The 13292-nt window shown below is 45.8% G+C and overlaps 1 protein-coding gene across 1 annotated transcript in view; it reads left to right on the top strand.

Annotated features, from left to right (window-relative positions):
* The window catches only part of VPS13C (vacuolar protein sorting 13 homolog C), a 2437235-nt gene extending 2428434 nt beyond the window's left edge, over positions 1-8801 (top strand). The window contains exon 85 of the mRNA XM_086955811.1: positions 8360-8801. Coding sequence (XP_086811937.1) covers positions 8360-8461 — 102 coding nt within the window. The 3' untranslated portion in view covers positions 8462-8801. The remainder of the gene's footprint in view (positions 1-8359) is intronic.
* Positions 8802-13292: the final 4491 nt, after the last annotated feature.

Here is a 13292-nt window from a genome sequence, read left to right as displayed (position 1 = left end):
CCCTCGAGAGAGGAGGAGAGGCTCCACCGTCTGGACCCAAAACGTGCGCTCTCGTTCTATCTGGATCGCACACGCCAGTTCCGGGTGGATGATCAACTCTTTGTTGGGTACGTGGGCGCTAAGAAAGGGAAAGCGGTGCACAAGAGGACCATTTCTCGATGGATTATCGTGTGCATCCAGGCGTGTTACTCCTTGGCTAAGAAGGAACCCCCTGTTGGGCTGCGGGCTCATTCCACTCGAGCCACGGCCACTACAACTGCCTTGGGCCGAGGTGTGCCCTTGCAGGACATTTGCCAGGCTGCTACGTGGGCTTCGTTGCACACGTTTGCGAGGCACTACTGCCTAGACAGTCAGGTCCGGAGGGATGGCTTCTTCGGCCGTTCCGTTCTCCAGGACTTTCTGGTGTGAATATTGGTTCGCAGACCCACCACCGCGGGGATGGTATTTCTGGGGTATCTATTCTAAGGTAAGGAATCTATCACTAACGTGTCTTTTTCAGATGCACAAGTTACTACTTGTGTAACGATATATCTGTAAGAGACATTAGTTAGTGATAGATTCCTTACCGACCCACCCATCCTCCCCGTTCTGCGAAACGATATCTAGGGTTAAGGTCATCCCCTTTCAGGGCCCTAGTTTCTTGGCACCAGTGTCGGTTTTTGTCATGGCTCTGCGCTCCTGGCGCGGAAAAGCTGTGGCTAAGAACTGACGTCAGCGAGCGGAGGCGGCGTCTAAGTACTCCGACGACGTCATCACGGCGCCCACGATGCCGACGACGGACGCGGAGCCACAGACGACGCCTACCGACGCGCAAGGGTACTGCTACGCAAAACTTTCCGGATCCAGTCTGACGCCTGGGGATATTCTAAGGTAAGGAATCTATCACTAACTAATGTCTCTTACAGATATATCGTTACACAAGTAGTAACTTGTGCATTAAGGCAGCAGAGGGCGGAGAGGACAAAAAACGAGCGAGCTAAAAACGAAGGCAGCAAAGGGCAGAGAGAGCAAAAAATGAGCGAGCTAAAAACGAAGGCAGCAAAGGGCACCAAGGGCACAGCTGATGGGAGGCAGTAGCAGGGGTGTGTGGGGGCGACCTCTCCTGGTTACAGGCTCAGGTAGGCCGCTTGTTCATTTGAGCTTTAATTATTTGTTGAGCAGTAGTACAACTTGAACTTGACATCTAAGATAAACAACTCTCTAATTTTCAAGAATCAAGGAACCTGATCTCCATGCTTAGGGTGCCCTTAGTGTTGCATGTCTTACAAACACAGAAATGTAAATGAAACTTCAGAGGTAGGTGATAAATGTAGTATTGTTATCAGTAAAACAACATGAGCGGCAACCACTTTAGTGGAAATGATACACTCGACATGAACCTGCTACATATCATTTCCCCTTCTCTAACTTTTCACCACAGACTTAGGATGAAGCCAAGAGGGGTGGTGTGCACACATTTTCAGTGGGAACGCACTTGTAGCCCAGAGGGTTTCGTTTCAAATCTCTGAATAATATCATAATCAAAGGGCCTCAATTGTGACACGTTAGACCCCACTCCTTGCTGGTCCAACAGCCACAGATAAAATGATTGGACAAGGAGTCGTCTTAGATCCTTTGGTAGAATTGGACATGTGTCCTTTACATGCAGTGTGAGTGTGTCTCTTTGGGTTTAGCTCCAGATTTGTTTCTTCAGGATTTACCATTGCGCATGCGGAGGCACTACCCCGCTCTCAGATGAGGGATTACATTTGATAATGTAGATGTGCTAGTATTTTTGCTGCTGCATGCGCAGTTGTTCTGCACAATGTGAGGAACGCTTGTACTGTTGCCACCTGTTTGGTGTCTGTGTTTTTATGAGAGCGAAAGCACCTGACCTCCTTCCTACCACTAATTTTTTGGTAAAGACGTTTTTACTGCTAGTTACCATATCGTTCCTATGTTGGGTATTAATGTTTCTGATAGATACATCTGCCTTGTGGATTCCTCACCTTGTGAATATCCCCCTTGCGCCAGCAACGTTCGGAAAATTCTTTGTAGCACGCCGGCGTGGTCGACGTCATAGGAGCACGGCATTGCGCGCGACTCCGTCTGACGTCACCGACTCCTCATAAGGCCCACGTCGGCGTGATGACGTCAGTTCCCTTTTTTCCGCGTCGTCGACGCTAACGGTTTCTGTGATCTTCTGCGATACTTTGAGTATCTTGTTGCTATTTTGTGTTACTGTTTCTCTTTTGAGATTTTCTTCTTCGTCGAGGATGTCGTCGAGGAAGACGGGGTTCAAGCAGTTTGGTTCCTGTGCCCGAATGATGTCGATCACTGATCCGCATTCCGATTGTCTGTGGTGTCTTGGGTCGGACCATGATGTTAAGAACTGTCGTTCCTGCTTCAAGATGAACCCCAAGGCCTTACGAAAGCGGAAGGCGAAGCTTCTTCTTGCGAAGGTGAAAGAAAGAGAAGCTGGAAGGTCTTCGAGGTCAGTTTCCAGGCGCTCGAAGTCGAGGCAGATGTCGCGGTCGAAGTAGAGGTCGAGGTCGGCTTCGAGATCGAGGTCCAGAGCGAGGTCGAGATCCAGAGAGAGGTCGAGGTCTGGATCCAAGTCGGCTTCGGGTCATGCTTCGAGCTCCTCGAGGAAGAAGCACAAGAGGAGTAAGCATCGCTCTAAACATCACTCTGGCAAGGAGTCTTCAGATTCGAAGAAGAAGTCTCGTAAGCATCATAAGGACTTCGTGTCTCCTTCTCCGGCGCAGTCTCGTGAAGGTTCTCCTGTTCAGGAGCAGGAACCGGATCTGGAGTCGCACCATTCTTCAGTGCATGATGAAGAAGAGGTTCCTCGAGCTCCGACTCCGGAGGTGGAGCCTGAAAGTCAAGAGGGCCAGGGTGCACCTTTGCCAGATCAGCCTCCTTCGAGCAGCCGTTGGATTCGTACCCTCCCTTTCCTGGTCCAGGTCAGGATCCCTCGCAGTTTCTAAATGCCATGTTTGGTGTTTATGCGAGGGCGATGTACCCCACTGGCGCACCGGTTGGTCCCATGGGTCCATTGTCTTTTAATTTAGGCGTGCCTCAGGCTTACGCCCCGGCCCCCTTTATGCCGTTTATGCCAACGCCTTGTGCTCCTTGGCTCGGTACGGCGCCGCCGAGGTCGTCGACTTCGCATGCGGCTTCGCCGGCTACGGATCGACCTCGTGGTGATTCGGATCGTGGTGCTTCCTGTCCTCAAGCTCTTCATTCAACGTCGACTCCGGCTCCGTCGGAGTCTTTGCCGGATCCATCAACTTCGGTCCGCATGGAATGGTCGAGGCGCAGGGCTCAGCGCCTCTTGGAGGAGAAGGAGCATATGGATTCCGAGGTTGAGGAAGGAGAGCTACAAGATCAGGGGGATTGTTTTGAGGACCTCCAAAGCGCTAGTGGCCTGGAACTTTCTCCTGAGTGGGGCTTGCCATCCGTTTCGGATATACCATCCAAGGACGTTGCACCTTATCACGTCGTGATTAGGAAGGCTGCGGATTTGCTCGGCTTGACTTTTCCCACTGTTGAGTACAAGCCCAACATCCTCACGGAGGTTTTACATTCGCCTTCTTCTATAATAGAGCCTACTCTTCCTTTCACTGACGCATTGACTGAGCCTATAAAGGAGGTTTGGAAGAGGCCTTTGACTGCTCCTGCGGTTTCCAGGTCGGTGGCAAGGCGTTACAGGGTGGCTCCTGGTGACCCTGAATTTCTTTCTTCACATCCTTCTCCGGAGAGTCTGGTGGTGCAGGCCGCTTGTTCCAACAGGTCTGCAGGTTCATTCCATCAGGTGCCAGCAGACAAGGACTCTAAAAAATTGGACCAGTCTGCGAAAAAGATTTTCTCCTCGGGTAGCATGGCTTTAAAAACTACTAATGCTACTTGCCAGTTGGGGAGATATGTTCATGCATTGATGGACTCTGTGTAACAACTCTCTTCTAAGCTTCCAGAAGATGATAGGAAGAACTTTAATTAATTGGTCTCCGATACTCAGGCTGCAGCCCGTATGGTAATACAGAGTGGCATGGACACGGTGAACTCTGTTGCCAGGATTATGGGCTCTACTGTTGCTACCAGAAGGGCTGCATGGCTTAAATCTTCTGATTTTTCTACTGATGTACAGTCTACTTTGTTGGACTTTGCCATTTGATGGGACAGGCCTCTTTGGTAAGAAAGCGAACGTGGCCCTGGAGAGATTCAAGGACAGCCGGGCGACGGCGAGGTCTTTGGGCCTTCAGGCAAGGGGTTCTGCAACTAGGAAGTTTAGGGGATTTGGCAGATCCACTTTTCGTTCCTATAACCAAGGTCAGCAGCAGCAGCAGCAGCAGCGACAGAACCCTCTGTATAAGTCATACAGAGGAAAACAAAGAGGCCGTGCTCGTGGACGCCAGGCCTCCACCTCCTCCTCGTCCTCTAATAATCAGCCCCCTCCCTCAACAGCAAAGAAGCCCTAGATCCGCCATTCTGGATCATGTGGCTCCGGTGGGGGGTCGGCTTACTCATTTTCTACGGGAATCGGTTACATCAGATCTTTGGGTTCTCAATCTCGTAGAAAATGGGTATGCACTTCCTTTCCAGGAGTTTCCTCCCAATTACCCTCCTTGCCAGGGTTATTGTTCGGAGGACCACCTGCTTCGCCTGCAGGAAGAAGTCCTGGCTCTGTTCAGAAAAGGTGCGATAGAGGTGGTCCCGGAGCAGGAGAGGGGTCAGGGGTGTTACTCCCGATATTTCCTGATCACCAAGAAGGATGGCAGGTTACGTCCAATCTTGGGCCTCAGGATTTTGAATCTCTACCTCAGACAGGAGAAGTTCAAAATGCTCACGCTTGCGCAGGTTCTTCAAGCGCTGTTGGAAGAAGACTGGATGGTGTCAATCGACTTGCAGGATGCGTATTTTCACATCCCAATCCTGAAGTCGCACAGGAAGTATCTCCGTTTTACGGTGGGATCGCAACACTACCAGTTTGCGGTCCTTCCGTTTGGACTTACTACTGCGCCTCGAGTTTTCACCAAGGTGATGGCGGTGGTGGCAGCGCATCTCAGGAGGTCGGGGATTCCTGTGTCCCCTATCTGGACGACTGGCTGATCAAAGCGGAGTCGCCCGAGAAGGTGCTTCATCACCTGCAAGAGACATCGCAGCTGTTGTACAGATTGGGTTTTTCGATAAACGTGCTCAAATCTCACCTGGTGCCCTCCCAGCGCAACCTGTTCATAGGTGCAGTACTGGACACTACTGTATGTCGTGCATTCCCTCCTCCTCAAAGGATTCGCGACATTCAGGAAATGATTCCTTTGTTCTACAATGGAGCGGTTGTTCCAGTCCTGAAGGTCCTTCGCCTGCTCGGTCTGATGGCTTCTTGCATTCTGTTGGTCAACCATGCACGCTGGCACATGAGGGCACTCCAGTGGTGCCTCCGCAGGCAGTGGTATCAGCACAACGGAGATCTCAGGGAGTCAGTGAAGATCTCCTGAGAAACTGCAGCGGATCTGTCTTGGTGGGGCGTGGAAGGCAATCTGTCACAAGGAAAGGCTTTTCAGCTTCCACCATCGGTGGCCACGGTGATAACGGATACATCCACTCTAGGGTGGGGTGCACATCTGGGGGATCTGGAGGTCAAGGGTCTTTGGTCTCCAGAGGAAAGGTTGCTTCACATCAACCTTCTAGAGTTGCGGTCCATACGTCTGGCGCTCGAAGGCCTTCCTCCCTTCCCTTCGCGGTCAGTCGATCCAAGTCCTGACGGACAACACGACCGCGATGTGGTACATCAACAAGCAGGGAGGTGTAGGGTCGCAGTGTCTCTGCAAAGAGGCTCTGCGTCTCTGGTCCTGGGTTCAGGATCATCAGATTTGTCTGATGGCAAATCATCTGGCCGGAGTTCTGAACGTTCGTGCAGACGTTCTCAGTCTGCAGTTCTCTGCCGACCACGAGTGGAGGCTTCACCCGGAGGTTGTTCACGACATCTTTCAGATGTGGGGAACTCCTCGGGTGGACCTGTTTGCCACTTGCGAGAATGCTCACTTGCCTTCATTCTGCAGTCTCCAGTATCCGATGCAAGGAGCATTGGGGGACGCGTTTCAGTTGAGCTGGGGAGGTCAGCTCCTTTACGCGTTTCCTCCCATACCCTTGATTCCTCGGGTTCTGAGGAAGATTCGCCAAGACCGGGCCCAAGTCATATTGGTCGCCCCGGATTGGCCAAGAAGGGTGTGGTACTCGGACCTTCTCCACCTCTGCTCTCACCCGCCGCTCCGTCTCCCTCTCAGGGCAGACCTCCTCTCTCAGATGGAGGGGCAGGTTCTACACCCCCACCTCCAGACATTACACCTTCATGCCTGGAGATTGAACGGGGCAACTTGAATTCCTTTTCTCTCCCTCACGATGTGGTGGATGTCATTCTTTCTGCCAGGCGCGACTCCACCAAGTCCATCTATTCGTATAGGTGGTCTAAGTTTGTCTCTTGGTGCAGGGAGAGAGATGTTGACCCTTTGAAGGCTCATTTGTCTGACAATTTGTTGTTTGTTCTTTCTCTGGCACGGCAAGGGTTTGCTGTTGCTACGGTCAAAGGATATCTTTCGGCCTTATCCGCATTTCTCTGTTTGCCGGATCAGCCCTCTCTTTTTAAGTCTCCTGTAGTATTAAGATTTTTGAAGGGACTTACTAATAAGTTCCCTCCTTCTCCCTTTATTGTTCCTCATTGGGACTTGAATCTTGTGTTAACTTATCTGATGGGTTCTCCGTTTGAGCCCTTGCACAAGTGTCCCATGAGGCTTCTTTCTTTTAAAACGGTCTTCTTGGTTGCAATTACCTCGGCAAGGAGGGTAAGTGAGCTTCAGGCTCTTAGTTCCAAGCCCCCGTTCTTGTCCATTCATGCTGAAAGAATGGTTCTCAGGACCAGGGCTGCTTTTCTGCCTAAGGTGGTAGCTCCCTTCCATCTAGGACAATCCATTACCCTTCCTACCTTTTATCCTCCCCCACACCCTTCCAAGGAGGAGGAGAGGCTTCATCGCTTGGACCCGAAGAGAGCGGTTAGTTTCTATCTTGATAGGACTAAAGACTATTGTGTAGATGATCAGCTCTTCGTGGGTTTTGCTGGCTGCAAGAAGGGCAGAGCGGTGCACAAGCGCACACTTTCCAGGTGGATTATCCTCTGCATCAAGATTTGCTACTCTCTGGCGGGTAAGGACTCTCCTGAGGGTATTAGAGCTCATTCAACTAGAGCGAAGTCTGCTACTTCTGCATTGTCTAGAGGTGTTCCTGTTGAGGATATTTGCAGGGCCGTGACATCGGCCTCCCTCCACACTTTTGCGAAGCACTACTGCTTGGATGCTGAGGTGAGGAGGGACGGCCACTTCGCGCGCTCTGTCCTCCAAGATTTCCTGGTGTAGCAGAGTGGACACCCTCCTCCGGGAGTGGGGACTGCTGTGGGACACTATTCACAAGGTGAGGAATCCACAAGGCAGATGTATCTATCAGAAGAACAAGTTACTTACCTTCGGTAACACTTTTTCTTTTAGATACAGTATCTGCCTGTGGATTCCTCACTGACCCACCCGCCTCCCCGTTGTCCACTCTGCTATACCTGGGTTTATGTACATATGTATTTATGAACTTATATTTCTGGTATTTTATGCTTTTGCTATGCACTTTTAGTGGGTTTTTGGATTGCGTGTACTGTGTACATTGTATACTTGTATATATTTGTTGGTCCGTCCAGGTGCCTCGAAGGCACGGAAAAAAGGGCGGAACTGACGTCATCACGCCGACGTGGGCCTTATGAGGAGTCGGTGACGTCAGACGGAGTCGCGTGCAATGCCGTGCTCCTATGACGTCGACCACACCGTTGTGCTTCAAAGAATTTTCTGAACGTTGTTGGCACAAGGGGTATATTCACAAGGTGAGGAATCCACAGGCAGATACTGTATCTACCAGAAAAAGCGTTACCGAAGGTAAGTAACTTGTTCGTTTGGGTAAAATCCCTCTAACTATCAAAAAAGCCAAAGCGATTGGCATTTTCTGTACCTGTTCTTTCCTTTTTTTTTTTACTTTCTCAGAATCAATATATTTATTGTGGGTTGTGAACTAGGACATTGCAATGTGTATTTCCTTTTCAACGCCAGTTAATAATAGCATAATATGTACAGTATTTTAAAGTACACATTTGTATGTATGTCAAGGGATGGCACTAGCCAGGCACATTTATCTTAGAGTGTGCAAATGATATCCTGTTTTTGAAGCCAGTAAATCAGAATGTTGGCTAAATGTGTTTAAATTCACAGACAAAATCACCAATTCTGTTTTGTTTATAATCATTTAAAAAATCATGAACAGTCATGATGATTTTTTGTTTCCTTTACAGACTGTAAATAAAGCCATTGATGAAGCTCAGACAACAAGCCAACAGAAGAAACTGGTGAAACAGAAATCCGTTAGATTTATAAAACAATACACACTCCCATAACAGTCATCTTACTACAGTTTTTATGTTTTTCTTTTCGTCTGTACCATATTTTTCTACTCAGCTTGCACTATGTAAAGAATATTTGAATTGTTGTTTACCTCGTACTTTGTAATTTTGCTTACATATACATTGTGGCTTGCACAATGCAGTGAAGCTCGGATATGCATCTCTTTAAACTATGTAATATTAATTCATAAAATTGATGAAGAAAAAGTACAGATTTTGTAAGAATAGATACTTGGAAGTTACATTTTGTACTATTATCTGACCTCATGTATTTGAAGAAGCCTCACTAAAGTAATATATTAGTCTGCAATAAAATAAAACATTTACTAGCTAATCATAACGTTATCGTACCCTTTGTGAAAATAAAGCTGGTTGTCTGTTGTGGTTGTCTTGGATACATTTGTCAAGAATGACGCTGTGTTAAAACATCTTTAATACTGATCGTGGGCTGGGCATGATGACAACATTCAGATGGAGGTGCAGATGAAATAAATATAAATGTGATAGAGACTTCTAGCTGCAGATTCATTACCTTTGAATTTCCTAGTCATCCATAATCGGCAGCTAAATAAAGACTCTACCACATAATGCATTACCGAAGGTAAGTAACTTATTCATTAAGAAGTTTTTCATCACAGCATGCACAAACCTCATTAATAGAATTGTGAAAAAGTGTGTAAAAATGAGTGTGCAATATACGTAAATTTATCCTTATATGCTCCATCGTAATTTCAGCAGCTTCTCTGGTCCTTTAAAACAACAAATGTTGATCACTACTTTGCTTGATAAAGTACCGTTCTTGCTATTACTGTATGTTAGAACTTGAGGTCTACGAAGTGTTTTCAATTGTACAACTGGTGCATTGAATGTGCCGAAAATGTCTGTGCTAAATGAACAGGAAGGCCTTGGGCTGGCCTCTGTTGTGTCTCGAGCTGGGCCACTTGCTGGGCTGGTGTTCCTCGTGCACAGCTCGAGTGCAACTCTGTAAGGTATGTATTATTGTTTGAATATACTTTGTCGTTCTTGGTAACGTTCCATTAGGGAACAGCTGGTGAGGATCAGACGTTTGACTGAAGACTGGAGTGACGGCTGCGTCTGCGCTTTCCTGATGCTGTTAATTATTTAAGCCTTTATTAAATGAAGCATATAACTACATGAGACAACGTCTTTCTTCACAACAATGGCGACGATGGAGCTTAAATCCTAAAAGAACCCACTTCTGGATTATATGAAAATCTAGATTACGCGGAAATCTAGCGGCATTACTTTGGACGTTGTGCTTTCAGTAGAACTAATCAAATTACATCTTGGAAACAGCAACCTGCAGGGAAGACAACCTTTCGATGTAACTCACAATATGTTAATTATTCAGTTTTCAATGGAATTTCTCTGAATGGATGAACAGTGTACAAAGAGGAAATAACTTAATACTGGCAGAAAGTGACGTAAACATTATTTTACGCAAATGGAAGTAAGATTTGCGCAACTCGATGTTCTGGTGATTCCGTCGTTTTACCTTAATTAAGTGCTGCCGTTAACTCTGCATCTCACAAACTGTGCAGCATTCCACCATCCGTTGCCACGAAGGAACTCCGAAGAGGTCATTTGTTGTTCCCCTCTTCTCGTCACACTGGAATCATGCGTTAGCTGTGCGTAAGCATATTTAGGTTATCCAGCGTCATCACGCTTCAAGGTCACGCAACGTGACTCCATCTGGAAACTGAGTCGTGTTATTGTTAAATTACTCCGGAGCGCTTAACGTGAATTTCAGAGACAGCATCATTAATTTAAAAGATTTTCATTCCTCAGCTTCATGCACAACTAGGCAAGTACTTCAGATGTCTTCTGTGACACGCACACTGCGTGTCAGTAAAGGTATTGTTTTTGTTTCTTTTTCTTCCTCATTTACCTTCAAGTGACTGGGTCTTTTATACATTTATGAGTTGACTTATTCTTAAGATACTTTAAATACAACTATAATCACCACTTTATTCAGCTTTTATTTTTCACTTATAGAAAAAAAAAATTTAAATAAAGAAGGGGGGATATTTTACTGTTCCTGATTTAGTGTGTTTACCATTATGGCTACCACCACTATGAATTTACCAGCGCCTCAAGCATTTTTGATCAACGACTGTGAAGTATCCATTCAAAGATGGGAAGAATGGAGGGATTATTTAATCAATTATCTTGAAACTTTTGAAAGTAAGGAATTACCTCCAGAAAGGGAAAAGAAAGTTCTCCTACATTGTTTAGAGAGTTTATAATAAAATTGAGAAGAAATTCTTAGGCAGCAGTGAAGTTAATGTGTTCACCCAAGCTTTTGCAGATCTTAACGCCTATTTTGCTCCTACTGTGTGCAAAGCTGTGCATAGATTCAATTTCTACCACTGGAAACAAGAACCTAATGAAAAAGTGGAGGACCATATTGCTTCACTTAGAATATTAGCCGTATCTTGCAAATTTGGCGTCATTGAGGAAGGACTAATCCGTGACCAACTTGTTATGCATGGCAATAATCAGAATCTGCAAGACAAACTGTGGATTAACGTTGATTCAAATCTACATGAAATTTCAGCCATTATTAGTAAAGCTGAGTTAACGTCCAGATGTGCTAAAACTGTAGTAAACAAAGAAAAGATTGAGAACAGTGATGAAGTAATGAGTTCCAAGTCAAATTAATTCGGAAAAAAGTAAACCCAAACCGATATTTAAAGGAAAAAGCAAATCCAAAGAATGTACCAATGTCAAAGTTAATGACTCTAAAGGCGTTTTCTACCGTTGTGGTAGCTCTTCACACCGAGCCAATGATAAAAAATGTCCGGCTCTTGGCCAAAGGTGTGCATATTGTAAAATGACTGGCCATTTTGCACGGGCATGTAGGAATTCTAAAACAGTCAAGTGTGTTGTGGAAGAGTACGAGGATGATGATGAGGGGCAGATTCTGAAAGTTATGAATACAATGTGTGTTGCATTGATGATAATGATGAAATGTTAATTCACGGAAAAATAAGGGAAAAAACTGTTTGTGAAATTTTAGCAGGTGGTGTCTCTGTAACGTTAATGGTGGATCCCCTTACACCAATATTAACAAAAACAGATGGGAGGAAGTATTTTGCTCCAAATATTGGTTGTAATTTGGATAAGCCAGACATTCGTCCTGTAGGCTATACAGGTGAACCAATAGATTTGTTAGGATTTCGTAAACTCGAATTAGAGTTTAAAGGAAGGTCTGCCCTTTGTAAACTATATGTCTTAAGCTGGTGGGATCAAGGAGAACTGGGTATACGCTTAGACCCGAATAGTCATGAACCTGTCTCATGTGTTGATTCCTTGCAAGATAACACTTGTGATGAAATATTTTTGAAATTTCCTAAAGTTTTCTCAGGGGATGTGGGGGAACTTAGTGGATTTTCACACAAAATTATTCTTAAGGGAAGTGCAATACCGGTCATTCATAAGGTTAGGAACAATTCTGTGGGAGTTTAAGATGAAGTCCAAAAAGAGATACAAAAACTGGTACACAAAAATGTAATAGAGTGTATTGAATCATCTGATTGGGTCGCCCTCTTGGTGGTCGCACGCAAGGCCAACGATAAAATCTGTTTGTGTGTGGACCTCAGGGAACTTAGTAAGAATATCTTCATTGATGTATTTCCCCTACCCAAAATTTCAGAGTTGTTGTCCGCTACAAAAGACATGGTGTGGTTCTCTAGTATTGATATAACTACTGCCTACCATCAGTTTCTTCTTCATGAGGAAAGTAAACATTTAACAGCTTTTGTCACCCCATTTGGGTTATTCCAATTTAAACGCGTACCATTTGGGTTGGCTTCAGCTGCTGCAATGTTTCAGCGCATTATATATAAAATGTTCAAAGACATGAAAAATTTTCTTTTTTTTCAAGATGATATTCTTGTAATTGGTAAGGATAGGAAAGAACATGACACACAATTAACTAAGGTTTCACAAGTCTTGGAAAAAAAGGCCTTACAGCCGAGAAATCTAAATGCAAAATTGGCAGAAAAAGTGTTACTTACCTAGGTCACAAAATTAGTGCAGGCGGTATTCGTCCTAAATCTGATCTGGTAGATGCCATACTTAAGGCACCCGTCCCACAGAACAAAGATGAAGTCAGGTCTTTCCTAGGACTCGCAGAGTACTATTCAAAGTTTGTGTACAACTTTGCTGACAAAATGTACTGCATCAGGCATTTATTGAAGAAGGGATCTATTTTTGATTGGTCTGATGCATGCCAGGCTAGCTTAGAAGGCATAAAAAGAGATATTTGCTCTGCACCTGTCCATAAAGGTTTCGATCCTAAGCTTAAAAGTTTCATCACCACTGACGGCAGTGGTAAAGGTCTTGGGGCTGTGTTATCTCAGTTACAGAGTGATGGTTCAGAATGTGTGGGGGCTTTTGCCTCAAGGGCCTTAACAGTCACAGAAGAAAGTTATTCAGTGACTGAGAAAGAAGCTTTAGGTTGTTTATGGGACCTTAACCACATGCGTGCGGGGGGTATTTTTGCGCTACGCTGCTTTTTTCCAAAAGCCGCGTTAGATGACGAGCTCAGCTCGTCATCCGCACACGACCACCGTGGCTGATGACGAGCTGAGCTCGTCATCAGCATCGAAGGGGTTAAACATTTCAGGCAATTTATTTGGGGTGCTAGTGTTACACTACGTACAGACCATATACTGCTCACTAAAGTTCTGACTTCTCTTGGTCTCAATTAAGCATGGGGAATTTTACGAATCTGGCGTTCGCAAATTTGCGTATTTGCGAACTCGCAATCCGCAAAATCCGCGAATTCTCGCGAATTTGC

Source organism: Lissotriton vulgaris, chromosome 2_1 (genome assembly GCF_964263255.1).
Source record: "Lissotriton vulgaris chromosome 2_1, aLisVul1.2, whole genome shotgun sequence".
NCBI classification, from domain to species: Eukaryota; Metazoa; Chordata; class Amphibia; order Caudata; family Salamandridae; genus Lissotriton; species Lissotriton vulgaris.
The sequence above is the reverse complement of the archived record's forward strand: the minus strand, read 5'-3'. Positions and strand labels throughout refer to the sequence as shown.